The sequence below is a fragment of the Notamacropus eugenii genome, chromosome 5, assembly GCF_028372415.1.
Source record: "Notamacropus eugenii isolate mMacEug1 chromosome 5, mMacEug1.pri_v2, whole genome shotgun sequence".
Classification (NCBI taxonomy): Eukaryota; Metazoa; Chordata; class Mammalia; order Diprotodontia; family Macropodidae; genus Notamacropus; species Notamacropus eugenii.
In genome coordinates, this window is record NC_092876.1 from 101,137,327 (window position 1) to 101,164,873 (window position 27,547).

Consider the following 27,547-nt stretch of genomic DNA (forward strand, 5'->3'; position numbering starts at 1 on the left):
AACTTAAAAGTATTAATTCAATTCAGAAAGGTAATAACATAATTCAGAACATTATATGGTAATTTTTTATAGACCATCTAATATACAGCATAAAACAAAGTATATCACTTACCCAATCCATATAAGTGTCCAAACATTTATTCAAGTATTTTTAAACTAGAAAAAAAAGTAGTCACTAAAAACTTTGTGCCATGTCTGTAAACTTTATTTTAAAAATTGTGTTAAAAACTAATCATACAGGAATATTTTTATTAATAGGCTTAAAAAGTTTGTTCCCCCATTAAAGGAAAATACATTAGCAACATCTTCCATCAGAGACCATCTTTAAAAAAGTAAAACCTCTAGGTGCTGAAATGTTCTACAGTAGATTTTCTACAGTTCACACTTGTAAATCACAGGATTGGAGACCATTCTCTCTACTGTTTTTCTCTAAAATCCAGTAGAGATAGCTGTCTTAAACAAATAACTTTCAATCATGTGTTACACTACCACAGGTACTTAAAATAGAGTGCACACTGCATTTCACTAACAAAGGAAATCTTTTCTATATGTTGCCATACCATCTTTTTCAGTATTTAAGTATAATGTCTTTCAAAGAGAAATACTAAATCTCATGACTGTAAACATTCACCAAAGATTTCCAGTACAATGAACAACAGAGATGGCCTAGATGCCAGTCAATTGTTCCTATTTGTACAAATGCTGTCACCACTACTGTTAAGAAACATATCCTGAAGGCAAATTATTACAGATTCAGCTGTATTTCTGTAAGAAAGCATGCCTGGAAGTATTATTTTACTCAAAATACCTGAAATAGTCATTCTAATGACCAGAATAAGCACCATTTTTCTAGTTACTCCTTGCTGAAAATATATTTTTCAGTTTAGTTCAGCAGTATGTGCAAGACATTTCATATTAGTATTTGAAAACTATTGGGGGCAGGGGAAAGAATGGGGAGGGAAAGGTGTCAGGAAGGAGTCTCAAGTCCCCTTCATGTATACACTTGGAGTTCCTATTGATACTAATAGGAACTACTCATGCATACTAAAGGGCAAACCCTAAGGGCCACATGCAACCTTTAATCCCTAGGCACAACTATTACTGATGTCAAGAGAAATCACAGGCAGATTTAAGGCTGTATTCGGCTGTAAAGAATCCAATCTCCTCTTTACCATTCTTTCTGTATAGATCACACATACCAAAATTTCATAAGATGGGAGATAATAAATACAGAAAACTTTTGTAATATTGTTTCCCATATGGTGTGTCAGTCCTATTTACATGGGAAAATGTCCATGTTTAAAACTGCTATAACGAAAAACTGCAGCTACAATTTAACTCTGAGACACTAACATTTCCCCAGAGTAATTCTTATTCTCATTTTCTGACCTCCCCAACTTCTTTTTTTGCCAGGGTGTCTCACCACAGTCCTTAAACAATTTTGGTCTTGCTTCAAAGGAGGAAAAAACACTATATTCACTGCCACCCACTTTGGGAAAGTCCAGTCTGTAATGAAAATGGGGTTCCTGGCGCTGAGGGATAACTAGGAAATCCATCAGGCTGAGCTGGATAGCTCTCCAAAGCTGAAGCTGAATGTACCTAAAACAAAGAGTAAAAATTAATCTACGAAGTTCCAGATATAATTGTTAACAGAAGCAGGTTTTCACTTGTATTTAACAAACATACAAAAACTACAATATAGCGGGGGGGGGGACAGAAAAATGTTTACCTGAGTCAACTGTGAAACTGCTTAAAGTTTAAAGAACGAGTCAGCTCCACACAAAACAGAAATGCTACTTTATTGATCCAGATGTTCTTTGAAAAAATAGAGGAACCACAGAACAGGAAAAGTAATCGAGTTAGCAGAGCCAACTCCACTTTAAGGAGGGCAGTATGACTTGAAGGTCTGTGGTGTGAGCTCAGTTACCATTTAGGTAGAAGACCAGTGAGAATAAACACAGAACAAGTTCTTCCTGCCAAATGCTAGGACTTCACACTTGGCACTAAACGGTCACCACTCTGAAGTACTTACAGGTATGACTGGTTTACCTGCTGTAAGAGGGCTGACTGTGCAGCTGCATTGTGCTGCAGCTCCTGCAAGGAAGACTGCGAGGGGTTCTGCGAAAACCCGGGTATTCCTGGGAGCGACAAAAGTCCAGGAAAAACAGAATTTCCAGCCGCTTGAAGTCCAGATGACAATCTGTAACAAGTCCATTAGGGAAAGTTCATGAACAAGAGCAAATGTTTCCTACTTTTCCTACATTTGTCAAATATATTTCATATAAATATTAAACCTTATTATACTTTCTGATATTCCTGAATTCAACAAACCAAAACACTGAGATCTAATTACCAAGTTTACAAATGTGAAATTATATATGCACCTATTTTCCCCTACGTTTAGCATGCCAACATTGCTTCAAGAAGGCTGTTCAGAAAGCATTTCTGATTATAAATGGTACATTATGAGTTCACAAAAAATAAATGCCACTAAGTATCTGACTTTGACTTCCGCCCAACAGTTGACTGAAAATTAGTTTTTTAAGGGTACACAAGGTTAAAATGAAGGCTTTTATGCCATTTTAGAAGCAAAAACATACCCAGCTTGTGCAACAAGTGCAGAGTTGAAATTGGAACTAAATGCGGATGCAAATCCTGGCAAGACTGGAGCTGGTGATGGTGCTGTAGCAGCTGCTGGCAATGGTGCAACTGCTGGTACTGTAGATGATGCCTGGAATCCCGGGAAAGAAGGGAGTGCAGGAGTAACTGTTGGAGTGTTAGAGACAGGAAAGCCATGGTAGGATGGGTTTGAAGATGGTAAAGGTCCTTGAGGAACAGAGAAAAGGGACGGGATGGCAGTAGACAAGTTGAGGGGAAACGGTGCTGCTGAGACAGGGGCCGAGGCTGTAAGCCCTGAGATTACAGCTGCGGTAGAACTGGGATGAGGGACCGATGTGGAGGAAGCAGTTGTAGGAGTAGCTATTAATGACCCCGGAAGAGATACAGAAGGATTAAGTGCTGAGTTACCAGCTAGAGGAAAGTTATTGGTCAGAGAAGTGAAAGGAGGAAGAGCAGTAAACACAGGAGCAATTGGAGTGGAGGAACCATGAGGGGTCACGGAAAGAGGCGCAGAACCATTTAGGGGAGTACTCAAGGAGGAGAGACCTGATAATGTTGGATTAAGGCAAGTGGATAAACTAACTGGCACTGATGCTGCTGCTGAAGTAAATGCACGACCTAATGCTGCTGATAAGCCTAAAGTGCTATGAGACGGAGTAGCAGGATGGGGAGGGCCTTTGAAAGCTGAAGGTGTGGGGCTTGTAGGCTCAGTTTTTACCATGATAGGAATACTTGTAACAACAGGGGTAGCTGGAATCTGCAGTTCTGGATTGCCTGGGTGGGGGCCATGCAAAAGAGAGACTGAGGAACCACAGCTAACTGGCAGTGCTATCGATGATGATGCAGGAGTGGCTAAAGGAGATTGTGCTGGCAAAGAAGAGGGAGTGGAACTTGGATTGGCCACAGAAGGCGATGAAAGACCTGGGAACATAGCCATTCCTGGAGTGGCAGACCTTTGGGGTGTAGGTGTAGCCGATGGTGTATAGCATTTGTTAATGGATGAAGCAGGAGGATCGGAGTTTTGATTAGTGAGAGAAGATAATGAAGCCAAAGCAGAAGAGTTGATTGAAGTTGTATCATTTGATGTCAGAAATCCTTTCAAGACAGACAGAATAGGATTATTCAGCCCCGGAAGACTGGTAGCAGGACCACCAGCAATTACAGAGGAAGCTGGGCTAGATACCACTTGGGGAGTAGGTGTTAAGGACAAGGGAAGCCCTGCAAAAACTGATGATAATGGAGCAGGATTAAGGTTATTAGTAGAAACAGCTGTAGAAGTAGCAGGAAAAGGGAGGCTGTTAAAAGGGGCAGAGGTAGGAGCAGGAGCGGAAGCAAATGCTTCATTGGGAACAGGAGGAGCACAGGGTGCAGCAGAACCCTGTGGGGCAGGAGGAGGAGCAGCTGTAAGACCTGACATAGGAGTTAGACCAGAAAAAACTGTGGGGATAGGGGCTGAAGTTGTATTATGTACAGATGTAACAGGAATTGTTGCCAATGAAAGGGTTTTGATGACAGTTGATGTTGGGATTGATGACTGGGGCATATGGTTTGCTGAAGAGGCCTGCCCTGGGAACACAGGAAGGACAGGAGTGGAGGAGTTCATCCCAGAAATGACCGGAGTTGCTGGTGCTGATGGATGATTTACTGCCTTCACTGGAGATGGAGTAGGGACTGGAGTAGCAACAGGTGTTGAAGGATTAGAACAATGAGGAGAAAAAAGCTGACTGGAATGGGAGGAAAACGCTGTGAAAAATAAAGATGAGCATTAAGATCACAGTAAAATTTAAGATGCATTTTTTTAAAGACACAAATGACAACTTAAAATCTAGAACTGGTGGGATTTTTTTTGCATATGAACACAAAAATCACACACATACACACCCACACACACACTTTTTAATATATTGTGATCACAGAGAGGCAGCAAAATACAATTGGAAATACACTGGGGTCCTGGAGTAGGAACCCTTGACCTCAATTCACAGCTCTGACATCTGCTAGGCATGGGACCTTGCTGAAAATCATTTCATCTCCCTGAACACCTCAGATCAATGACTGTAAAAAAGAATACAGATAATTCCTGCACTACTTATTTCAAAGTTCTTCTGAGAAAAATACTTTGTAAATTTATTAATTTTTTTGGGGGGGAGGGCATTCTTGGATAGGAGTCCTGGGGCTGTGATTCCATTCAGGTAAGAAACTATGTGAGTAGAAACTACCTCCACTAATAAGATCAATAATTCTTCGGTCTTAGCATTGCTTGGGGGCACTAAGAGAATAAGTCATTTCCAATAGTCACATAGGTAGGCCCTGAAGTCAGGTCTTTCTATTTCAAGGATAGGGCTCTGGCCACTATATTATACTACTTCTCTTTAGTGTCAGTGAATAAAAATTAGCATGATGCACCAGGAAGAAACATAGTAGTTATCCTCTCAGTCAGTAAATCTGACACTTACTTGGATTTTGGGGTTTTGATGGATTAGAAAGTTCTTCATTTTCTGCAGGGAAAAAAAACAACATGATTTTAAGGTCCCACAGAACTGTTTTTCTTAATTGATTAGAGATGGGAGTCACATGAGTGTGTAAGGCCTATGGATTGTTCCTGATGGAAGTCATTTCACTATCTCATAGTAAGGGAACTTTAGATTCTCAGAGTAAGAAAAGGGGACAAGTGCCATCTAGTCTGTAGTGTTCACACTGCTGTTAAATTCACTATAACATATTCAGAGTTCTTCTCAATCTACAAAGGACCAGGCCCCTTCTTAGTCCACAGAGGAATACGTTTCAGGTAGTAATAACAAAATGGTTGAAACAGAATTATCATTTGGGATCCACTGTTCAACACCACATCTTTATTCTTCACTGCCAAAATCATAATACAGAGGCCTAAAAATCCAGATGGAAAGGACTTAAAGTTTGCTGGGACAGGCTAATTTCCTTGTAGCTCTCAATCTATGATCCTAATTTTTAGGAGCTTAGAGAGGCTCCCTCTCCCTGGCCCATTTCCTTTTCCTGATGCTGAGCCAGAGGAAGTTAACTTATGAAAACCAAAGATTCCTGTCACAAGTACCATTAATGTACATGTGCACATATTATCCACAATTGCTTTGCTGTTGCACTCTAAGGATCATGGGAACCTTCCATCTGACTGGCAGCTGATACCTTCCATATGACTTATCCCCCCTATAAGAATGTGAGTTCCTTACAGCAGGAACATGTATCCTTGGCACTTAATGCTTTACATATAATAAGCATTTAATGAATATATGCTTTTTCCATTCATACTTTCATCCACATCCACTTCAGAAACTTCCTAGCTGTGTTACAGTGGGCAAGTAACCAAACTCTTCACTGCCTTAAGCTTCCTTGTCTATAAAACAACAGGGCTGGACCATCTCTGGGACGTTTTGGGTTTCACTCCTGCCCAGTAGATGGCAATCGGGTTCAAGCTTCCTTAATGAGATTAGTTTGATCCAGATCTTAACCATTTGTTTGGTCTCAGTGACCCAGCACTGAGGAAAGGGCTTCAATGCTCTGGCTCCATGTGACTGCACCGTCTTATACCTGAGCATTTCTCAGCATTCATCCAGCTGCTGACCCTCAATGAATCTTCTAGTGATTGCTCCAATATAGTCCTCTGACTTTTACTGTGGTATTATGGAAAACGGGTTTTCTATGTCAGTATGCCATGAATTCACCTTATCTATGTTGTACTGTATTTTAAATTATGTTGTTCAAGACTTCTCCATGACATGTAAAGTTTTGCTGGTCAGGTCCCAGGCAATGAGTGTAACCCCTCTGCTCTATCCTCTGTCACAAGGACAGCATTAGAAGCTTCAGATGCTCTGGGGAAATCCTCAGCACACTCTCTCCAGAATTACTTATCCACTGGACTGACAGCCCTCCCCAATTTGGAAATTATATTAGTCTGGTATCAGCTGTTCTTGATAAAGCCATGCTGATACTTAGTGACCACCTTTCTATGTCACTTTTTTATTCTTCACATTATCTTCTAGCCTCGTATGTTTCCATCTTATCACTATTACATTTTCACTAGCCTCCTGACTCCTCAAAAGAATTATGGCGGGGGAATAAACTCTGCTTTAGAATTTCAGGTAGCTTGTTTTAAAGTATTTCAAATCATAAGGCTATAATATGCAACTGTGCATTATCAAAAATAATTTTCTGGATAAAAGAAATGATCTAATGTTAAGATCTATATAATAGGATTGTTACCTGTTGCCACAGCATTAGGAGTATATGGAGGTGGAGGTGGGACTCCTGGAGCTATGACATTGGCCAGTGGTACCAAACCTGCATTATTGTAAGCACCTAAAACATAAATACACAAGGAAATACATATTGTTCCAAAGTACATAACTTGGTGTTATTTAATTTCACTCACAATATTACCTGATTTACTTCCAATAGCATTCATTATTACAGCGACCAAATAGAGCTGATACAAGTTATTTTATATAATGGAAAAAATATGAATGTTCTAAAATACAAAACAATTGTTTCCACTTGGTATGATAAAATACAGTAGCTAATGCAAGAAAAATGCATTATGACACTTCTGGTAATTTTCAAGAGTACATACTAGATTTTCAATTTTTCCTAATTTTCAAGAGTACATACTTTCAGTAAACTTAGTAAATGAAATATTTAACAAATGAAACAGTATATGCACATAAGTCAAATCAGAATCCAATAACATCTTACTTGGTGCAATAGTTGCATGAGGTCGGCAGGGGGGTATAGGATACGGAACAGGTTTATGTGGATTGTATGTTGCAGGAGCCTGGATAGGGATAAAACAATTTCAGCAATAGTAATAGAAAATCAAATATGCACTACAGCAAAATATTTGTTCAAATAAACTGAGTCTCCCACTATGCACACTGGATCCCATAAGGCACTTTTCCCTATCCATCTATGTAGTGAGAGGGATGCCTATCCAGTACCAATGGTGTAAATTTCAGTTTTAATCCTAAATTTCAGTCACTTAATTCACACATCCTCAATAAGTCACTTAACTTAGTGATTCTTAAAATGTGAAATATCATGTGTCAACTTCCTAAACATTAAGTCACTGAAGATGTGGAGCTCCACAATGATTTTTATAGTTCCTTGAAAAAGTCCTATGACAGAACCAGAAAGGCAACATATACAACTGCAACATGGAAAGAGAAAGAAAAAGGAAAGAAGTGTAATTATACCGGTTAAACCTTTCCCTCCCACCAAAAGAGAAGATACATCTTTCACCTTTCTTTGCAGAGGAAGCTTTTGGTATGGAATATGGCACACACTGTTTGACTCAGTTGATGTGTTAGTGTAGATGAATGGATTTACCTGTTTCCATCCCCCCCTTTACATTAACTTCTAGAAGGAAACACTTTCTGAAGACAGGAAGAGGAGTGATGTATTTGGAAAGGAAGATGACAAAAAACAAATAAAAAAGAAATAAATGACAATCTAATACCCAGATGCAAAAAATGAAATTAGTGTCTGGCACTAATGACAGACTTTTCACAGCTAATAAATGAATTTTTGATAATAGTGTTCTTGTATCTCAAGATTCCTAAGACTATAACCATATTTTCTATTCCATACATACTGGTTTACATGGGCCAAGTATCCTTGCAGCTATTCCTTTGCCTTCGTTTGTACAATCTTCATTATCCTTTTTGATAGGGAAACCCTATAAAAAAAAATAGTAACTCAAGATTATAATATTCTACATACAGAAGATAGTATAGTAGTATAGTAAAAGAAAAATAATATGGGGCTGAGAGTCAAAAAATCTGAATTCAAGTCTTATCTCTGAGACTGAATTACAAATCCTAAGTCTGGTGTGATTATATACAAAGAATTTTCTTTGTGTGATCTACAAAGAATATTAGATTTAGAGTCAAGGGACTAGATCTGTCTCAGCACTCATGCTATGTGATCATCAGCAAGTCACCTTAAAGCTTTTAGGAGCTCACTTTTTTTTTAATAGAGTGAGGGTCACATATCCATTTTGTCAACTGTAAGATACTAGTTTCTGAATATAGCTTCAGTCAACAAAGAAGAATATTTTTTTTTCCTTAAATATGTGATCATCTCTGATTTAGTTGCAGATCTTCTTTCAATCAACAGACTATATACTGCTCCTCTAGGAAATGGTTTTCAACAACTGCTGTAGCAGAAAAATTCAATGCCCTGCAGCTAATGAGAGTTATCAACACTGTTCTGAGTTGTAACTAGTCCTTCATGGCTCCACTCAGATCTCACTTCCAACAAGCTTTCCCTAATTCCCCATTATTATCAGTGCTCTCTGCAACTTAAAATTACTTTATGTATCAGAAAATGGTGCCACCTGAAATACATTTTTTAAAAAAATACTACTAGTTATCTGGCCTCAGACTCTTAGTACCTGTGGGACTCTGGACAAGTCACTTAATTCTGTTTTCTCATCTGTGAAATGAGCTGGAGAAGGAAATGGCAAACCACTTTACTTGCCAAGGAAATCTCAAATGGGGGTCACAAAAACATGGACATGACTGAAATGACTTAACAACAACAATTAGTTTCTAAGACCTATGAAAAATAGGGGGTTGGGAGAAGAGAGTGGTAGGTAGGCAGAAGAAAACTAGTTAATTCCAGGTCTGAAATATCACGAATTCTAAACTACTAGGATGCACATTAATAATGAACTTGCAATTTCTGATGACATAACAGAATCTCCTTCATGTACGCATTTTTCCACCACAGATTTTCTTTACAAATTAAAATTATTTTAAACTTGTTCTTTATCCACAAGAGAGTCATATAATCATAGTTTGCTTACTGGGAAAGTTCCATTTATCTGACTGGGTTTCCCTTTAGGATATGGGTTGCCAGGAATCATTCCACAAGAAGATATCATGGCATGAGGAGCTTTACAACCTCCCTTTAAAGCCTGCAACAAAGCCAAAAGGAAAATAAAAATGAGACTCTTTGGAAACTCCCACCTTGTTATGAAACAATTAGTACCTGAATATGTGATAAACCAACATTTAGATAAATTCATTAATAAATGGCATAATAATCCAAGTTCCTAAAAGAAAGGAAGGAGATGAGATACTGATATCTCATAATTCGGAGAACAGAGCATCAAAGGTAAGCTGCATGATGACATATAGGATTCTGTTGTAGAAACATTTACTTATTTGATTATTAAATTTTTCTTCTCATAATCACTAAGAAATGACAAAATGACAGCGTTGTGACATTGGGGAGGTTCCTTCTTTGTGAGTTGAGACCTGTAAAATCAGGGGACTGGGAGACTTAGATGATTTCCCAGAACCCTTTTAGGCCTGAAATTTTAGGACCAATATATTGCTTCTTGGAACTCTAAAAAAATGTGTATTTGTTTAAATAAAAACCTCTATAAAATTACCTGCTCAAGAATTCTCCTACATCGCTTCTTTTCAGACATGTTGATCCTAAAAAGATCTTCAATAAGGCGATAATTCTGTGCATCAATAATGTTCCTACCAAGAAAATAAAATTACTGATTTTTTTTCCATTTTTTAATTTTTTTGTTGTTGTTATATGGGATGGTTTTCTGGATGAGAGGAGGGAGATAGGCACAGGGGAAAATCAGGCAACATAAAAACAAAAAATAACAATAAAAGTTTGTTTTTAAGAAGTACTGACAGGTGATGCAGATGCTTCATTTCCATCAATTCCTATCTCTTCTACAGTATTCAGTGACTTACAAAGTACTTTTCCTACATCTCAGCTTAAAAGAAATCTTAAAATTCTTGATTTCTCCAGTAAATACAAAGGAGCAGACCTAAAATTATCAAAAGTCTAGGTCCTCAAAGAAATCATAAATCCAAAAAACAAAGTTTTGCGTTCCTTGCTCTTTAACAGAAAACTTTATCTTTAAGAGGGCAAAATGAAATGGTCAAGACAAAGAGGGATCAGGGGTCAGGGGACCAAAGGTGGAATATTAACTCTGCAATGTACTACCTGAGAGACTTTGAGCAAGTCATTTAATTTTATGGACTTCAGTTTCTTCTTCTCTAAAATGAGGGGATTTCATCTATTATCCTATGAACTCAATATATGACAGAATAAAGCAGTCATATTCTTTTAGCACAGTGATCTGGAAAGCAGCAGGCACGCAGTCGTAAGAATTCCAAAGGAAAGACTAACTGATAAAATGTAGACAGGAACAACAGCAATTTCACAATCCAGCTCTGTGGTCTCAATTTAGGGATTTAATACAGAAAGAGTTCTACAAGAAGTACAATGGCTTTTCCTAGAAAGAAGTAAAATAAAAAGATTCTTTCCTACCAAACATAATTTAGCACTGTTTAAAATTCATGGTTATTAAAACAAACATTTACTAACTTCCTTCATAGCCTAACTGAAATCTTTTTATCTGAAACAAAAAAGGACACAAAGAATTACTCACGAAGCCAACAGTTCAAGAGCAACCAGCTTATCTTTGCTGAAGGTGAAGCAATTGAGGATGTTGACCACTTTCACTGCAGGAACAGCCACCATTTTCTAGTAGTAGAAGAAAATAGGTAATGGACAAGTCACAGCATTTATTCCCCTGTCTCCAGTCCCTTCAGAGTGGCACAGGTACTAATTGAGACCCTGGGCAAGTTATGTCTGCCTTTCAGAGTTTCAGTTTCTTCATCTATACAATAAGGGATTAGACTAGACAACTTCTAAACTTCTCTAGATTTTTGATCCTATGATGCCCCCTTACCATCCTATGCTGTTGCTTTTGTTATGGTTTAAGTCACTATCAACGTCATCAAAATGCCATTTCTGTAAAACAAACAAACAAAAAAAAACCAAACTTGCTTGGGAATTTCAATGTAACACCAGTAAGTCAAAATAAAGGTTTAAAAAAATCTAAAGATGCAAGTCTTTTATGTCAGAAGCTGAAGAGCTAAATCAGATTAACATAGAAACTTAAATTATGTGCATGATTCTTGTATTGGCTCTATTGTTGGTTCCCTATCTCCATTTTAACTGAATAATGTATCTAAATTTCATTCAGGGTTAAAAAGAAAGTCATACCTGGGTTTGCTCCAGGGACCCTAGCTTCTGGGACAGGAACTCATTGTTTGACAAAAACTGCTGGGAAAACTGGAAAACAGTGTGGCAGAAGCTGGGCATAGACCAATGCCTGACACCACAAGAATAAAGTCCAAATAGGTACATGATCTAAGTATAAAAAACTGATACTACAAACAAATTAGGGGAGCAAGGAATAGTTTATTTGGCAGATTTATGGAGTGGAGGAATTTATGACCAAACAAGAGACAGAGAACAGTATGAAGTGCAAAATGGATAATTTTGATTACATTAAACTGAAAAGTTTTTGCACAAACAAAGCCAATGCAACCAAGATTAGGAGGGAAGCAGAAACCTGGGAACGAATTTTTACAACTAGGGTCTATGATAAAGTCCTCATTTCTAAAATATACAGAGAACTGAGTCAAATTTACAAGAATACAAGTCATTCCCCAATTGATAAATGGTCAAAGAATACGAACAGACAGTTTTTAGAGGAAGAAATTAAAGCTATCTATAGTCATATGAAAAAATGCTCTAAATCACTATTGATTAGAGAGATCCAATCAAAACAACTCTGAGGTACCACATCACACCTATCAGATTAGCCAACATGACAAAACAGGAAAATGATAAATGTTGGAGAAGATGTGGGAGAGTTGGAATACTAATTCATTGCTGGTGGAGCTGTGAGCTGATCCAACCATTCTGGAAACTATGCCCAAAGGGCTATAAAAATGTGCATACCCTTTGACCTAACAATACTGCTTCTAGGGTTGTGTCCCAAAGAGATCATAAAATGGGAAAAGGACCCACATGTACAAAAATGTTTATAGCAGCTCTTTTTGAGGTGGCCAAAACCTGGAAATCAAGGGAATGCCCATCAGTTGGGGAATGGCTGAGCAAGTTATGATACATGAATGCAATGGAATACTATTGTGCTGTAAGAAATGATGAACAGGTGGACTTCAGAAAAACCTGGGAAGACTTATATGAATTGATGCTAAGGGAAGTGAGCAGAACCAGGAGAACATTAAGTAACAGTCATAGTGTGTAAGGATTGTTTTTGACAGACTTAGTCTTCCAGAGCAAGGCAAGGACCTAAAACATTTCCAAAGGACTCATGATGCAAAATGCCATCCACATCCAGAAAAAAACTATGGAGTCATAACACAGAATGAAACAGACTATTTTTTTCTTTTGTTATGTTTGGTTTTGTTTAGTTTTACTCATGCTTTCTCCCATTCATTTTAATTTTTCTATGAAACATTACTAATGTGAAAATGTGTTTAATAAGAATGTATGTATAGAACCCATACAAGATTGCATGCTGTTTTTGAAGGGAGGGGGAGAAAATTTGAGACTTATGGAAGTGATTGTTGAAAACTGAAAACAAATACATTTTTTGGGGGAAAAAGATATCGGGGTTTCCAGTGTCATTTTAACTATTTGTATGATAGCAAGCAAGTCCCTATTGAGGGACTCCCGTTTCTATATGCAATGAGAAAGGGTGTGGAGAAGGCAGTACAATACATCTTCTCTTTTAGTATATGAGCTTTTTGATCAACAAATTGTGTTATCTAGGAAAGCTATCTATTCCCTGGCAGTTTTTTAAACTTTCAAGTGAAAACGTTTGAATTCAATAATCCCTAGGATTTTCTGGAGCTTGAATATATAGTTCTATATATACACACCAGTGGAGGTTATCAAAGTTAAATATATTATTATAATTGTGTACAATAATTAATGCATTATCTTATATAACACTATATTTTATATATATACATATATATACACATTAATAAATATAAATTTAATAACTGAGTATCTCCACAGGCTTGCTTCATGATTGTTTAATGACAGGGGAAAACCAAAGAAAGAGCCCTACAGAAAGTTATTTGAGTCACTTTGCAAAGATTTATTTAGAGCAAGATTCTTAACCTAAGGTTCTCCAGTCTTATGGCACCTCTCTATTTTCTATGATCTTTCAAATATCATTGACAGTGGCTCAGCAATCGCTTCTGCTAGGTCTTTCAGGGTCTGAACAAATAGTTCACCTCGGTCAAGTGACTAACATTCATCAAGGGCAACAAAGTGTGCTTTTACTACCTCTTTACTTATCTTAGACATCAAATCACTGTTAGCCATTTTTGTTCTCTAATTTCCATTGTAAAAGACAATTCTTTGCAGAGAAAACTTAAACAAAATAGGAATTAGGAAGCTCTTCTATTTTTCTGTTATTTATCATCATCCCACCCACTCCAAGCAAAGATCCTATTCCTTCTTTGATCCTGCCTGTACTATCAATAATAACCCCAACACCTTTATGCGGTCCTCAGTTTCCTTGCCAGCCTCAGCTCATTTGGGGATAGACCATTCCTGATTCTTTTTATAGGCCCATACCATGCCTTATATTTATTTTTGACTTGGTTTTGTTTCCATCTTCTATATATTTATTTTCAAAATCTAAGTTGGTTGGTAACTTTCCCGTGCATTCACATAGGTCTCTTCAGATAAATCCTATTTTTATTCTTATTGGAATTGTCCATCTTGGAGCATTTTCATTCTTTCTTTATACATTTTATATCATCTTCATACATTTTAATGCAAAAGAATGCCATCTCTTTCCACAGAACACTTTTGATATCATAAACTGTAGATGGAATTTCTATCATTTCTACCCCAGTAAGTAAGAATCAGGTCCAGAATAGAATTTCTCTTTGTTGGGTCTATAACATTTTGAAGCATGACATTAACCCTAAGGTAAATCAAGACATTATTAACTGTTCTGCTTTTCATGGAGAATTCCAGAAGATGTCTAGAACTACTATTTCGTGCCTCAGGGCCAGGCTTATGATCCATTTCCTGAAGTCCTCATTTATTATCTTTCTGTCCAAGTGGTTCAGTGACTTGCCACTCCAATGGTCACATCATTTTGATATATCTCTGCTCTGATCTGCACCTTAATACTTTCCTTCATTTATCCCTCTCCCCCTCGTTTCAGAATTCTCACATGAATATTCCTTATTACTATACCATTCTACTACACCTACCAGTTCCTTTACCCATCCCATTTCTTTTCATGAGGTACCCCATATCCAGAACCACAGTTCAGTCAAAGGCCTCATGCCACCAAGATGCAATGATACCAGAGGCCAAACATATCCCCTGGCATTGGCTGTCCCCTTGCTTAATCTTGGGCTGGACAGGTTTTACCACTGGACAGGTTCCTGGTTTGGACTGGTTTTTCTTCTGGGCACTTCCGGGTATTTCAGCTGCTATTTTTCTCACTTCTTTGTGGTCCTCTCTCTAGTATACATCAGTGGGGGCACATATAGGCATTCTTCTCATGCCCTTGTTCTTTTCAATTTACGGCTCTTTTGAATAAATTAGCAACACACTTGTCACATATGCTCTGCTCAGCCTTCATAGGGGTGCTCCATTCTTTGCTAGAAATCTGTCAACCCCAGACCGTAAGCTGCAAGCCATTGACCCACTATGGGGTCAATACTGTCTCCAGTAGGCAGCTAAACAAGATAATGTTAAGGTTTCTTTCTGATTCTTGAGTGTGACATGATGGAAGGCAATGTTGGACTTGAAATCAGACGGTACAATTTATTTAAGTATAGGCTGTGTCACTGTTAGCTATGGAGTCTCAGAGAACTTAGTGTACTTTTTGGAGCTTTAGTTTCTTCATCTATATAACGAGGGTATTGGACAAGATGGCTATTAACATCCTTTTCAGGTCTAGTGACATTATTCTAAGACTTCATGTGGTTTATCATATGTAATTTGTATTGTTCTGAATAATCACCAGCTTTTCCAAAATGGAAACCAAACAAATTTAAAGTCATCTTGCCTGATACACAAGTTTTCAAACTGGTTGAAATTAAAAAAGCAATGGAATAACTAAATAATTAGACAAGACAGTATAGCAAAGAAGAAATTTGAGTCATATATTCTAAGAAAAGGAGGCAAAGTGCACACTTACATGTTGTAATGCTTTCACTGCCTTCAGCTGGGGTTCAGCCCAAGAAAAGTATCTCAGCAATTCAACTACCTGAAATAAAGGATAAATAATTTTACTCATATGGGTCTAAAGCAAAATCAACTATTTTTGAAAATATTTTGCGTGTTGATTTTATGACTAGTTCTACACCACCTCTACTGTTTGCCCCAGAGTCAGACTACAATCATGGTCAAACATCCCAAGTTCAATTAAGGCATAAATAAAGTACAGGATATATCAGAAAGTTTCTAATTCCAAAAGAAAAATGGTTATTTATTACTGAGATATAATATTAGTCATATGAATGTAAAGATATTTTAGTTGATAATGACTGAATGAGGAAACTGCATAAAAACATTAAATAAATACTAGTTAAAAAAAGTTTTAGTCAAAGACTAAAGACAATGAGACTTTGGAACAAAAGACATTTTGGAATCAATGGCCTGGTTCACAATTTGAGCTGGTGAAATAGAATGGAAAGCATTAATATCAAGGTATATTTCCTAAAAAGTACAATCAACAGATGTATTTCTCAACAAAAAGGAGAGGAGAAGCACCTCAGATTATGGGGTTTTTTTGGGGGGAGGGTCAAGGCAGGTATACCAGTTGGAGCAGGAAACGGGGGGAAAGCTCTTTGTGATATCAATGTTGAAAATGGGTTCATTATCAAATCAGGATAGTTTAAATACATTTAATCAAGAGAGAACAGTGCAATAGCATTACCATGATTGATGGTACAGGGGAGACTGAGTGCTAGAACTAGATCTGGAGTCAGAAAGACCTGAGGTCAAAAACAGCCTCACTCACTAGCCTATGTGACCCTGGGCAAGTTAATGAACTCTTATCTGCCTCAGTTTCCTCAATTGTAAGATAAGAATAATAAGAGCACCTGTCTCCCAGGGTTGTGTGATACCTATAAAGCACTAAGCACAGTGCCTTGCACAGCAGGTGCTCAATAAATGCTTGTTTGGTTCCCTGCCCCCATCACATTACCTGGTCCAGACTCCCCTTCACTTTTACCTCTTTCTTTTGCCTCAGAGTACCTTGATAATTAGTTCAATTGGAACAATGCAGAAACAGTAAAAAATCTGGGTCCTAATCTTAATTTGACAACTATATGCATGACTTTACAATACAATCTGGCTTCTCTGCATGTCATTTTCTTGTGCAGTATTATCCCATTCTTATCAGCCACTTGGGGAAAGAGCTTGAAGAAATCAAATTAGTGAAGCATTTTTTGCTCCTTGGAAGAAGGCACTTTATAAATGAGATCATAAATATGCATTCTTCTAGGTACTTGGAAAGAATGCATACATACACCTTTTAAAAAGGTCACATTGTGAGTACAGTAAAAGCCCTCATCTGGAACCTAACTAATCAGAACACTACATAACCTAGCATCTTAATAAAAATGTTCTATCTTGTAAACTAACTACTCAGCTAATGTTAGCACACTTTGAAAAAAGTCAGATAATATGCAATTGTCTTTGATGACAGTTAAACAGAATACATCTATAGGGAAAAATTGAGAACTTTTTCTTAAAACTCTACAGCTATAAAAAGTAGGAAGCTTTTCTGGAAAACTTAAAAATATAAAAGTTTGATTAGAAAAGAAAGAAGTTTGTAAAAGACTTTCTTCTAAGAAGAAACTGGACAACCTGTTAAAGCAATAAGGTTTGGTTATGAGATTGTAGAATTACCAATCTAAAGTTGCCCCAGAATTACTAAAAAAAAAAATAAACCCTGAAGATGAAATCAGTTCTTTTCCCCTAATTTCCCATACATCTCTGCCAAAAAAACCCCCACAAAACAACACACAAACCAAAACTCCCAAAATAAAGTTCACAGAGGTTTAAAGTTCAAAGGTAAGGAATAGAAAATATTAAAAATTCTTGAGAAATGCTAGATAAACAAGTTAAGTTCCAGCATTTGCTACTCCTGGAATACTTTTTCTTAACTCAACCTACACTTCTCTACTCCTTCCCAGAGATTTTCCTTTGTTAAGCAAATCAAAGGCTATTTCAGATTTGTATTTCTATTACTGGCCGAACTCTAGTTACTCTCACAAACATTTTGTAATTGACCAACATAATTTTTGCCAACTGCACACCTCTCTCAAGTAATAAACCTGATAACTGTGATTAAACTATGTTATTAGGCTTAAAAATATTATATTGTCTGGAAATTGATAGAAGTCATCTCTCTTATTGTGTCTATTCAAGGAGTCAGTTTCAATACCATAAATCATGCTGCTTCTATTATGGCATCTCACAAGATGGAAAGAATTTTAAAAGTCTTAAATAAACACAGCAGTAAATGAATCTGGGGCTCCAGAGATCTGAGGTATTAAGATTAATTACATGATAATATTGTCATGAAAATCGTTTCAGTGCTAAAAACAAAAAAACTGAACAGTACCTGTTCACTAGAGAAGTATCCGTGCACATATTCAATTGCTTTTAATTTGTATTCTGTCAAAACGGCCTAAAAAAAACAAACCAAAAAACAAACCATACACACAGTTCCGTTAAATGTGTAAATAGCAAAAACAATAATAAGCATCCATGAAAATTACCCTGCAAATTATCGAGTATTCTTTAGTATCACTGAGCAACAGGAACACACAGAAACTCTAGAGCTGGCAGTTCAGATAACAATAATAACAACAACTAGTGTTTATGTAGTTCTTTTAAAGTTCGCAAAGTATTTCAGAAATATTATCTCACTTAATCCTCACAATGACCACGCAAGGTAAGTATTATTGTTACCCCTATTTTAGAGTTGAGGAAACTTAGGCAAACAGTTATAAAATTACTTGCCAGGGCCACACAGCTAGAGAGTATAAGCGAAGGAAGGATTTGTGCTCAAATTTTCTTGATACCAGGTCCAGTGCCCTGCGTACCGCACCACCTGACTTGTACCCATACAGGAATCCCCCACCTACAACCATCCTAAGAAATGTGGTTCAACTAGCCTCAGTCTGAAAACCTTTAGTGGCATGGAACCCACCACTTCCTGCAGCAGTCCTTTTACTTTTTGATACCTGTGATAGGAAACATAATTATATCTAGCTGAAATCACCTTGTTGACACTTCTACCCACTTCTTATTCCATCACAAAAACTCCTTCCCTATTTCTACACCTATTCCCTAAGCTTGCCAGTGATGGCCCACTGTAACCCAGAATCCCAGGTTAAAGTTTCAAAGCTTTCTTCAGTAGAACCTCTCCCTCAAATTCTGATCATATGACCTTTACAAATCAAAGTAGAACAATTTGAGTTAATGCTTATTCTAAGAATTTGAATATATACAGGCTCTAGTTAACAATGAAGACCTGTAAAACATTTGTCTGAAACTTGGAATGCAAATTCCCACTTTAAAATGGTAGGTGGTGAGTTTATAGAGTTCACAGATTATTATAAATTATTATTTATTATTAAAAATTATTAGATTTATAGTTTATAGTTCATGGAGTTTAAAAATAGGCTTCTATTGGCTAGCTTAGGAAACCAGAAATCATGTTTTAAATGGTTATGGTAGAATGAATTTTGAATTAACAATCACTAACATGCCAAAATGTTTTGTTTGTAAGAGTGTTTTGTACCTTTTAGAAAACCAGTCTATCCTACCTCAGCAAAGAGAGCAAATACTATTAGTGAATACTCGTTTCTAATGACACACAACTGGATCATTAGACGTTTCCTAGAAATACACATGAAAGGTGTAGGAAAGGTCAGAATCAAAGACATAAATGGAGGTTTTAGCTTGGGCAAGAGATGGGTCACATATTCTCAGTCACCCAAGGGAAGCATTAAAAAGAATGGGGTGGGGGGATGTACTAGAGTAGTTCTGAGGATAACATAATTAAAATATTATCCTCTTCCATTCTTCAACATTGTCTTCAGTACCCTGTGAGTCAACAGTAGCATTCAAAACATCATCGATTTTTCTATACTGCACACTCATCCAAAAACACTCATACCAAACTACTACTTGGTCAGCTCCATTCCACTTTTTTATTCAACTCTGAAGTAAGTTTATTAATCAGGTGTGAAAGACAGCATCCATTACAATTTCAAGAATTTGTGTTAATGGCTTTTGGGGAAGGCCATTTTCCCTTTATCATTTTCACAGAACATTTCCCTCCCCTCAAAAAGCATAATATCACTTTTTAAAAAAGCCTTCCTTAATATATAACTTAGAATTATTCCACTCACAAACAACATTAAATACAGTATATATAATATTTTGTGATTTCAAAGTTCTGAACTGAGTATATGATGGATCAGTAAGTTATAGACAGGCATGCTATACAAAACACATTTAAACATGTACTTTTTAAAAATTACATACCATATTATGAAAAAAATCTTTTTTTTTTTAATGTAGGCTTAGGTTTTCATGTTTTAAGACAACATAGTAGAATAGAAATTAGAATGAGGTGACTGGGTTTGAATCCTAGCCTGTTACTTTTATTTGTGACCTATGATAAAATCAATCATATCACTAGTTTCTTTAGTTGTAAAACAAAGGCACTAGAGGAGGTTTTCTTTAATGTTTCTGCTCAGTGTCCAACAACCTAAAATATGGTGAGGAGTGGGAAAAAGAACTTGAAGACATCAGGTAGTAAAATTAAGAAAGCTGTTCTTTTCCTAGGAAGTAGGAGTCTGAATAAATTTTCTGGGATAATAATTTTATTAAGGTGGTTTCTTATAAGTAGAGCTATCAAGAAAGAGGAGCAGGAAATATAAACGACAAACTACATGCTATGAAAGATTGTAGAAACTGCATCAGGAATATGTAAAAGTCAGTTAAGATTTTCTAGGTGAGAGTAAAAGGTAGAGGTGATATGATTGTCACCGATAGCAAAAGTATTGGCTGAACCGAGACCTGAATCATTAACTAAAAAGACTGGTCCAAAATTAAAAAGAACTTAAATCATTAACCAAACAAGAACTATGATTACTTTGTTCCTAACATAAGTACAATTAGGAATTCGTTTCTTTTATATTATCTATGTTCCAATTCTAACATCCTGAGTCACATACAACAAAAAGGTAAATCGATTAGCTCCCTAAACATTTTAGACACAAAAACAAGAGATACTTTATTTCTCATGCCCTTGATCTAAAAGAGCTGGAAGAGATAATAAGATCACTTGGTGCAATCTGCACTTGAACAGGAGTCCCTCAAACATTTCTAACAAATGGTCATCCAGACTCTAATAAGGATAGGGAACTTATGACCTCCTAAAGCAGCTCATTTCAATTTCACAAACATTTATTTGGTGACTGTTAAGACTGTTTCACCAGCCCTCCCTAAAAAATGTGAAATATAGGCCAAATCATTATCTTCAAATAGCTTCCTTAAGACACGCTTATTAATAAAAGATTTAAACAGTTCTGATAAAAAAAAATTCACAAGACTATATAGCTTTCATTACCAAATGAATTTCAACAGGATAACTACTACTGGAGTTCAAAGAGCAAAATCTACAGAGGAACGCACAGCTAGTAAAGACAGTAATAGTGAGGAATGGGTAGGGTTTAGATGGATAAGAAAAACAGAAAGGTTAGAGGGGAAGAAAAATGAGAAAGAAAAAAGGACAAGAGAAACATGGTGGTAAAAAAGAACATAATTCTGCTAGACCCCAGCTATAAGATTTAATTTTTATTACTTTTCATGGAAGTTATCTTGGAGTTTCTCCCCTAGCCCTGACCACTCCCACCACTTGAAGGTTGTGAAATAGTTCTGAGCAATGGTAAGGGAGAATCAATATCAGAAGAGTCCACAGCAATATGTAGGCAGAAGATAACTTTACCCACTGAGTTATTACTGGAGATGGATATGTTCACCGGGCATTAACACCAAAGTATGACAGAACATGAGATATTGGTATTATTACCTTCTCTTAGAGGGAAGTGAAACAAATCTAGCTGGGTTCCAGTGCAAGCTTTGCCAGTTATTAACTGTGTAATCCTTAACTTCATTACATTCCAATTTCCTCTCAACTACAAAACGATGGAGTTGGAGTAGGCACTCAGGTCCCTTCCAGTTCTAAAATTCTATAGTTACTTTTGACTGAAATGTCCTTCATTGTTTGACCAGCTTAGCCTTTTTCTGAGGCTGCCTTTCCAAAAGAAACTGCAGTAATTCTAAGTCCTCATCTTTATTACATGCAGGTGGAATAATGTCCTGATGATGGACACTGAAAGACTTAATGCTTCTCAGAAGACATTTGATGTTTCCCATCAAAACCTAGGTACCTTAGAGTCTATTTTTGTCGAATCCTTCATTTTAGAGAAAAGTATCAGAACAGTAAAGTCACATATTTAGTGGCTGTCCAAGCCAATACTGCAATAGAAGTCTACAAATTTCTAGTCCAGTTTCTTTCTACTATCACTATTCCACACCTTTCTAAGAGCTAATTTTTCTAATTTCTCATATTTAAATGGAAATTCACTTAAAGTAGTACATTCAGATTTTGTATGGCAGAAGAATAATCTACATTGGAAAAACAACTAAAAATCTAATGCTCTACTGGTGAGGGGTATAGTTATGCAGACAGGAATTTTCACTTAAGCTCACATATCCTTAATATACTTCACAGTTAAAATATTTTAACTACAAAACACAAAGCATATAGTAATGCTAAGGTGGTTGAATCTGTGTCTCTCTCCTCCAAAGCATCACTGCCCAGTGAAGAGTTCAAAGGTACATTAGTAGTGAGGTTGGACAGGAAAGCAGAACAAGGTTTACATTCACTGTTGGAGGCCAAGAATGCTCTCTTCTTCCTCAAGTGAATTTTCCAAAGAGATCCTCTTCGGTTATTTAATTTCATGGTGAAGCTAAAAACACAATATATAATTACTAACTTGCCTCATTTAGAAAAAAATATAGGAACATCTCAATAGTGGGTAACAGGGAAAGGACATTTGGAATCAGCATATGCTCTAGGTCCAGGATTCACTAAGGCCACTTGATTTCACCTCCTTCTGAGCCCGTAGCATGAGTGCCTACATCATTTTGCAATTATGTAGTTGAAGGGTGGGGGATCTGTGGCCTTCTAGGTCCTGGGGTATGGCCTTTTGACTGAGTCCAAGTTTTACAGAACAAATCCTTTGATTAAGGAGATTTGTTCAGTAAAATTGGGATTCAAAGGGCCACACTTGATGACCTAGAGGGCCACATGTGCCCTCAAGGCTGCAGGTTCCTCACTCCTAATGTAGTGCTGCTACAGGGCGTCAAAGTGGAACAGTGGATAGAGCCCCAGGCCTAGTCTTCATGAGTTCAAATCTGGCCTCAGACATTTACTAGCTGTGTGACTCTGGACAAATTACTTAACCCTGTTTGCCTCAGTTAACTCAACTGTAAAATGAACTGGAGAAGGAAATGGCAAACCATTCTAGTATCTTTGCCAAGAAAACCCCAAATAGAATCATGGAGAGTTGGACACATTGAAAAAACGATTAAACCACAAAACTCCCTTTAAACTGACTTACTATAAGAAGTTTCTAATTGTTCCCCATATTCCTGAAGTTCTTGTGTAAAACATGAGTTTTAAACTTAAAGTTTTAAACTCACTTTTCCCACTGTACCAATGTTATATCAAAACAACAACTGACATTCACGGTATTAAATGGTTCAAAACTCTTTAAAGGCTTACAAAGTATTTTATATCCATTACCTCGTTTTTATCCCAACAACCCTATGAGGTATTACAATTCCCATTTAACAGATGAAGAAACTGAGGCTCCAGGGTGCTTAAGTGGAGCTCCAATATTCAGTTTGACGAGGTATCTGAAGCAAGACTCAAACTCAGGTCTTCATCTCATAATCTCAGACTTGTTTCACTATTTAACAATGTTAGTCTACCTTACAAAAGTCTATCAAAGCCCTGATGAAGTTGATGAAGTTGAGTACTAACAAAAGCACTAGTCTGACCTCTGGGACCTAGCAACAGGGAACATGGAAAACTTCTTTTATCTCCTTGACTATATACTTTCCACTGTTTCCCCAGGTCCCCAAAGACTTAAAAGATTTACAGATTTAGAGTTAGAACAGAACTCAAGAGACCATTTTACCCCAAACTCCTCATTTACAATGGAAACTGAGCTCCAAGATGGTAAACCAGCTTCTCCAAGTTCACACAGTGAGCTTCAGAAAAAGGATCTGAAAGTAGATCTTCTGACTCCACACTACTTCTAAGTCCCTCATGACTTAAATCCCTCATTCCACCACTATGATTCCCCATCGTGCTTTTCAAACTAAATATCCATAAACAAAACTCCCATTTTTCTTTAGATTCCCTTGAAGTCCTTAGCTGAGATCAGCTGTAAAATCTAACCAGTTTGACTATCTGATATTCTGTTTCTTCCTTTCATTTGCCAGACTGGTTCAAACTGAGAGCTCTATCACAAGTCCTATCTATCCCCTGTAAGACAGTAAGCACCCTGAGGACAGGGCCTATCACTTTTTTAGGTCTCAGCACCTACACTTGTCCTGAAGATGGTAGGTATATAATAAGTGTTTCTTGCACTGGATTTGCTGAATGTTACTTCTACTTTAAAAACCCGTATATTCTCTCTAAAAACCCAAAGATTTTCCTCCACAGTTCCAACTTCAGCAACAGTTAGGAACTTCAGCAACGAGAGGAGGGAAGAAAGAATAAGGGTAGATAAGAATTAAACTTTAACATACATAAATTATTTGTAAAACAACAAATGTGTACAGTGCTCTAGGATTTGCTAAGAGCTTATACCATCTAACTTGTGAAGTTACTATTCCTATTTTACAGATGAAAAAACCAAGTGGAGTTGTGTGACCCTGGGCAAATCACTTAGTCTCAAAATATCAAATCTATCCACCAGATGGATGCCTGCTCATACTTTAACTCCTGTGTTCCGTACGAACTGTGCATTTGTTAAAGTCACTCCTCTCCAGCCAGGTTAAACTCTTTGGGGGACCCTCTACCCACTAATATTTTCTAACCCCCCAAAACCTCAGGCATCCAAAAATATTTTGATTACAGAACATTTAAAAATAAGTACAATTCTTTCTTGAAAAAAGTTGGAACTTTCCAATACATAAACTAAAAGGTAGTCCAAACAAACATCCAATATCCATGCTTCAATGAATAAAACTGTTTGGTAATTAGCATATCAATTGTTCATAAAGGAGTACTTCCAAAGAACTTCTTAAGACAGTGAGTTCTAGTTAAGCATTTACTTAACCAAATTATTTGAATGACAAATTCTTTCTTCATGGACACTGAGAAAGAGGCAACCTCAGGTCTAATCAACATCAAAATTATCATGGATTCCACATCAGATGGAATTGAAATCAATAATATTTTTACTGTAAATTCATTTTAATTGGTTTCAAACAAAAATTTTAGCTTGCAAAACAATCTCCTACTCTGCAAATTTAATGTGACAGACTTGCATAAGAAATATATTTAAATTAGAAAAGAATTTGACATGAACATTGAAAACAAAAGACAGATCAAAGGAGCACAAGGGGTCAACATTTATAGGAGTCAAGGAGTTTAAAACCAAAACCAAACTTACTAAACAAACTCTATTCAAACAAACTTGAAATCTTTCAGGACCTTGTAAGCTACTTCAGGTCTTGTAAGCTACTTTAAGGAGGCAGCTAGCTGGAGCACGTCTGGTCCTATAGAATCTGGAAGTGCTGAGTTCAAATTCTCCCTCTAGCACTGAGTAGCTGTGTAATCCCCCCTACCCCCACACTCCCCCAGCCTAGTCACTGGAACTCTGTAAATAAGCCTTAGTTTCCTCATCTGTAAAATGGGGATAATAGCAACACTTCATTAAAGTTAGGCATACTTCTAAGAAGTCAACCTCAGCAAATTTACTTTGTACCAGCTATGAAAACATCACAGAAATTTTTTTTGATAACAAATTTCAATGAATTCATCTAACTTTTTTCTAAGGAGGAACTACTATATCATGTTGTGGAATTTTATCTTTAAATGTTGCTGCACAAAAAAAAAATCTTAGTTCCTTCTGGTTTCTGACAAATTATCAGGTAAAAAATGCCTTAGACAGAAGTAAATTTCTAGAATTTATAACCAATATTCCAATGCTTCTGTAAGCAAAAGTAAATATACTACTGAAGAAAGCATGTTCCAATAAGTTAACCTGGGGCACTTTTTCTATCAAAACAAGAAATAATTTTTTTTTTCTGTTTTAATAAAAAAACTTGGCATAATCTTGGAAATGGGAAAAAAGCTGCCTGGATGACAAATGGTATTAAATAGCTATGTTGCATGAGAACTTCGGACATCCTACATTGTTAGATAATTCCATGTAAGAACGGCTACTAGGCAACTATTACTTTTGGAGACATTTTCTCCCCAAAGTTTGGAGGGCCTCGCTGAAAATGAAACAAGTCGGACTCCTCAAACTTCAAAGAGCTATTAAACTTTAGGCGTCTGTACGGTACCGAGATCTTTGTTAAATGGGATGGTTCTTGGAGGGGGAGGGATACTGGGAAAAATTCTAGTGCTGTAAAATCAGAACATATCAATAACGTAGGATGTATATAGGTAAGTCTGTGTACATGCACACGTGTATATGTACACTTATTTGTGGGCACATATATGAACACACACACATATATCTCGTACACACGTTTACTTTTTTTTTTTTTCAAAGAACCGAAATCTATGAGAAGAACACTAGAACCCCCCTCCCTGACCCAGCAGTCCCAAATGCCTGGCACCGGAACATCCCATCTCCCGCTGGATCAAGACCTTTGCCCGATTACTTCAAAGCACGATCCATCCGAAACACTCGGTTTTCCGAGGCACTTCTCCGAGTCACCGGCTAACAACGTTTTTACCTTTCTGATTTCGTCCAGCACCGTTTCGAAGGACTTTTTATCCATCTTGATTGCAGTCCAGCCGTAGTTAGGTGTTCAACAAAAGCATTCGTCCCCGCCTGCTCAGTTCTGCTTTATTTAATTTAGAAAGTAGCTACGGTACAGGTAGCAGTAAACGACCCCGAAGGTTAAGGTAGAACGAGGGGATTAGCGAAAGAAACTCTTAAAAAAATAAGCCGGCCGAAAAAGCTGAAACTTGGGGGAAAGAACAAAACGACAATTCCCTGCAAAGTTTCCCCAGTTCCAGGGGCACGGCGGGGAAGGGCTTATGCACTCCCCGGTGAGTTACAAGCAGGGAGCGGGACTCCTACGGAAGAGAGAGGGGCGCCCGGGGCCCGCAGCGGGGGAGGGCCGAGCAGCAGCAGCGGCGGCAGCACCTGCGCCAGGGCTGCAGCCCGAGAGGAGGGAGGCGAGGCGCCCTGCACCTGTCCCCGCCTCCGCCGCCGCCGCTCCGGGAGCCGTCACGGCCAGCCCGGCCCCATGGCCGGCGCGCACCCCGCAGCGCTCGCTCGCTGGCTCACGTCCCCTCCCGGGCCGGCGCCCTCGGCTCCACACGCTCCGGGCCGCGACGGCAGCGGCGCTGGGGCTCTCTTTGTTACCAAAATCCGCGGCTTCCGGGAGCGGGCTAGGCAGCCGAGCGCCTGGAGAGCCGGATGGAGGGGGAAACCTTCTGGAGTAAGGGGGATCTCGAGGACCGAGGAGCGAGGCGGGGCGAGGCCGCCGGGGGCTCGGTGGCCGAAGCCCCACCTGCGGCCCCCACCCCAGGGGGGGAGGGGGTTGGTGGGGAGGGACCTTCAAAGCCGTGTGTCGCGGCCGAGAAACTCAACTCTCCGCGCCTTCGACACGCGAGGAACAAAACACAGCCCCCCCCCATACCCCCTTGTTGAGGCCCTCAGCTGGGGTGGGCCGTCTACTGAGAATGCCAGAATTCACAAAAATTTGGGGC

The 27,547-nt window shown here is 37.9% G+C and overlaps 1 protein-coding gene across 6 annotated transcripts; it reads right to left on the minus strand.

The window, feature by feature from the left end:
* Positions 1–183: 183 nt before the first annotated feature.
* PROSER1 (proline and serine rich 1) lies at positions 184–27,454 on the minus strand. Of its 6 annotated transcripts, XM_072610424.1 has the most exons (13): positions 26,563–27,454; positions 18,116–18,181; positions 15,680–15,748; positions 11,072–11,166; positions 10,046–10,139; positions 9,455–9,565; positions 8,240–8,323; positions 7,345–7,423; positions 6,856–6,951; positions 5,076–5,117; positions 2,601–4,362; positions 2,050–2,200; positions 184–1,599 (listed from the first exon to the last, which is right to left on the minus strand). In XM_072610424.1, exons 1-13 carry the CDS (start codon positions 26,605–26,607, stop codon positions 1,477–1,479), a joined length of 2,817 nt encoding a protein of 938 aa, XP_072466525.1. In that variant the 5' UTR covers positions 26,608–27,454; the 3' UTR covers positions 184–1,476. The 6 variants fall into 6 exon arrangements, with proteins under 6 accessions (XP_072466525.1, XP_072466528.1, XP_072466527.1 ...); XM_072610427.1 differs by lacking the exon at positions 18,116–18,181; XM_072610426.1 differs by lacking the exon at positions 5,076–5,117.
* Between the last annotated feature and the right edge of the window lie 93 nt (positions 27,455–27,547).

Bases quoted from the DNA above. Each gene is read 5' to 3' on its own strand.
- PROSER1 (XM_072610424.1), bottom strand. From the start codon at position 26,607: ATGGATAAAAAGTCCTTCGAAACGGTGCTGGACGAAATCAGAAAG. The intron at 15,749-18,115 runs GTACTGTTCAGT...CCTTTATTTCAG, and splicing joins GATACTTCTCTAGTGAACAG to GTAGTTGAATTGCTGAGATA. The intron at 9,566-10,045 runs GTAATTTTATAG...GCTTTGTTGCAG, and splicing joins GTAGGAGAATTCTTGAGCAG to GCTTTAAAGGGAGGTTGTAA.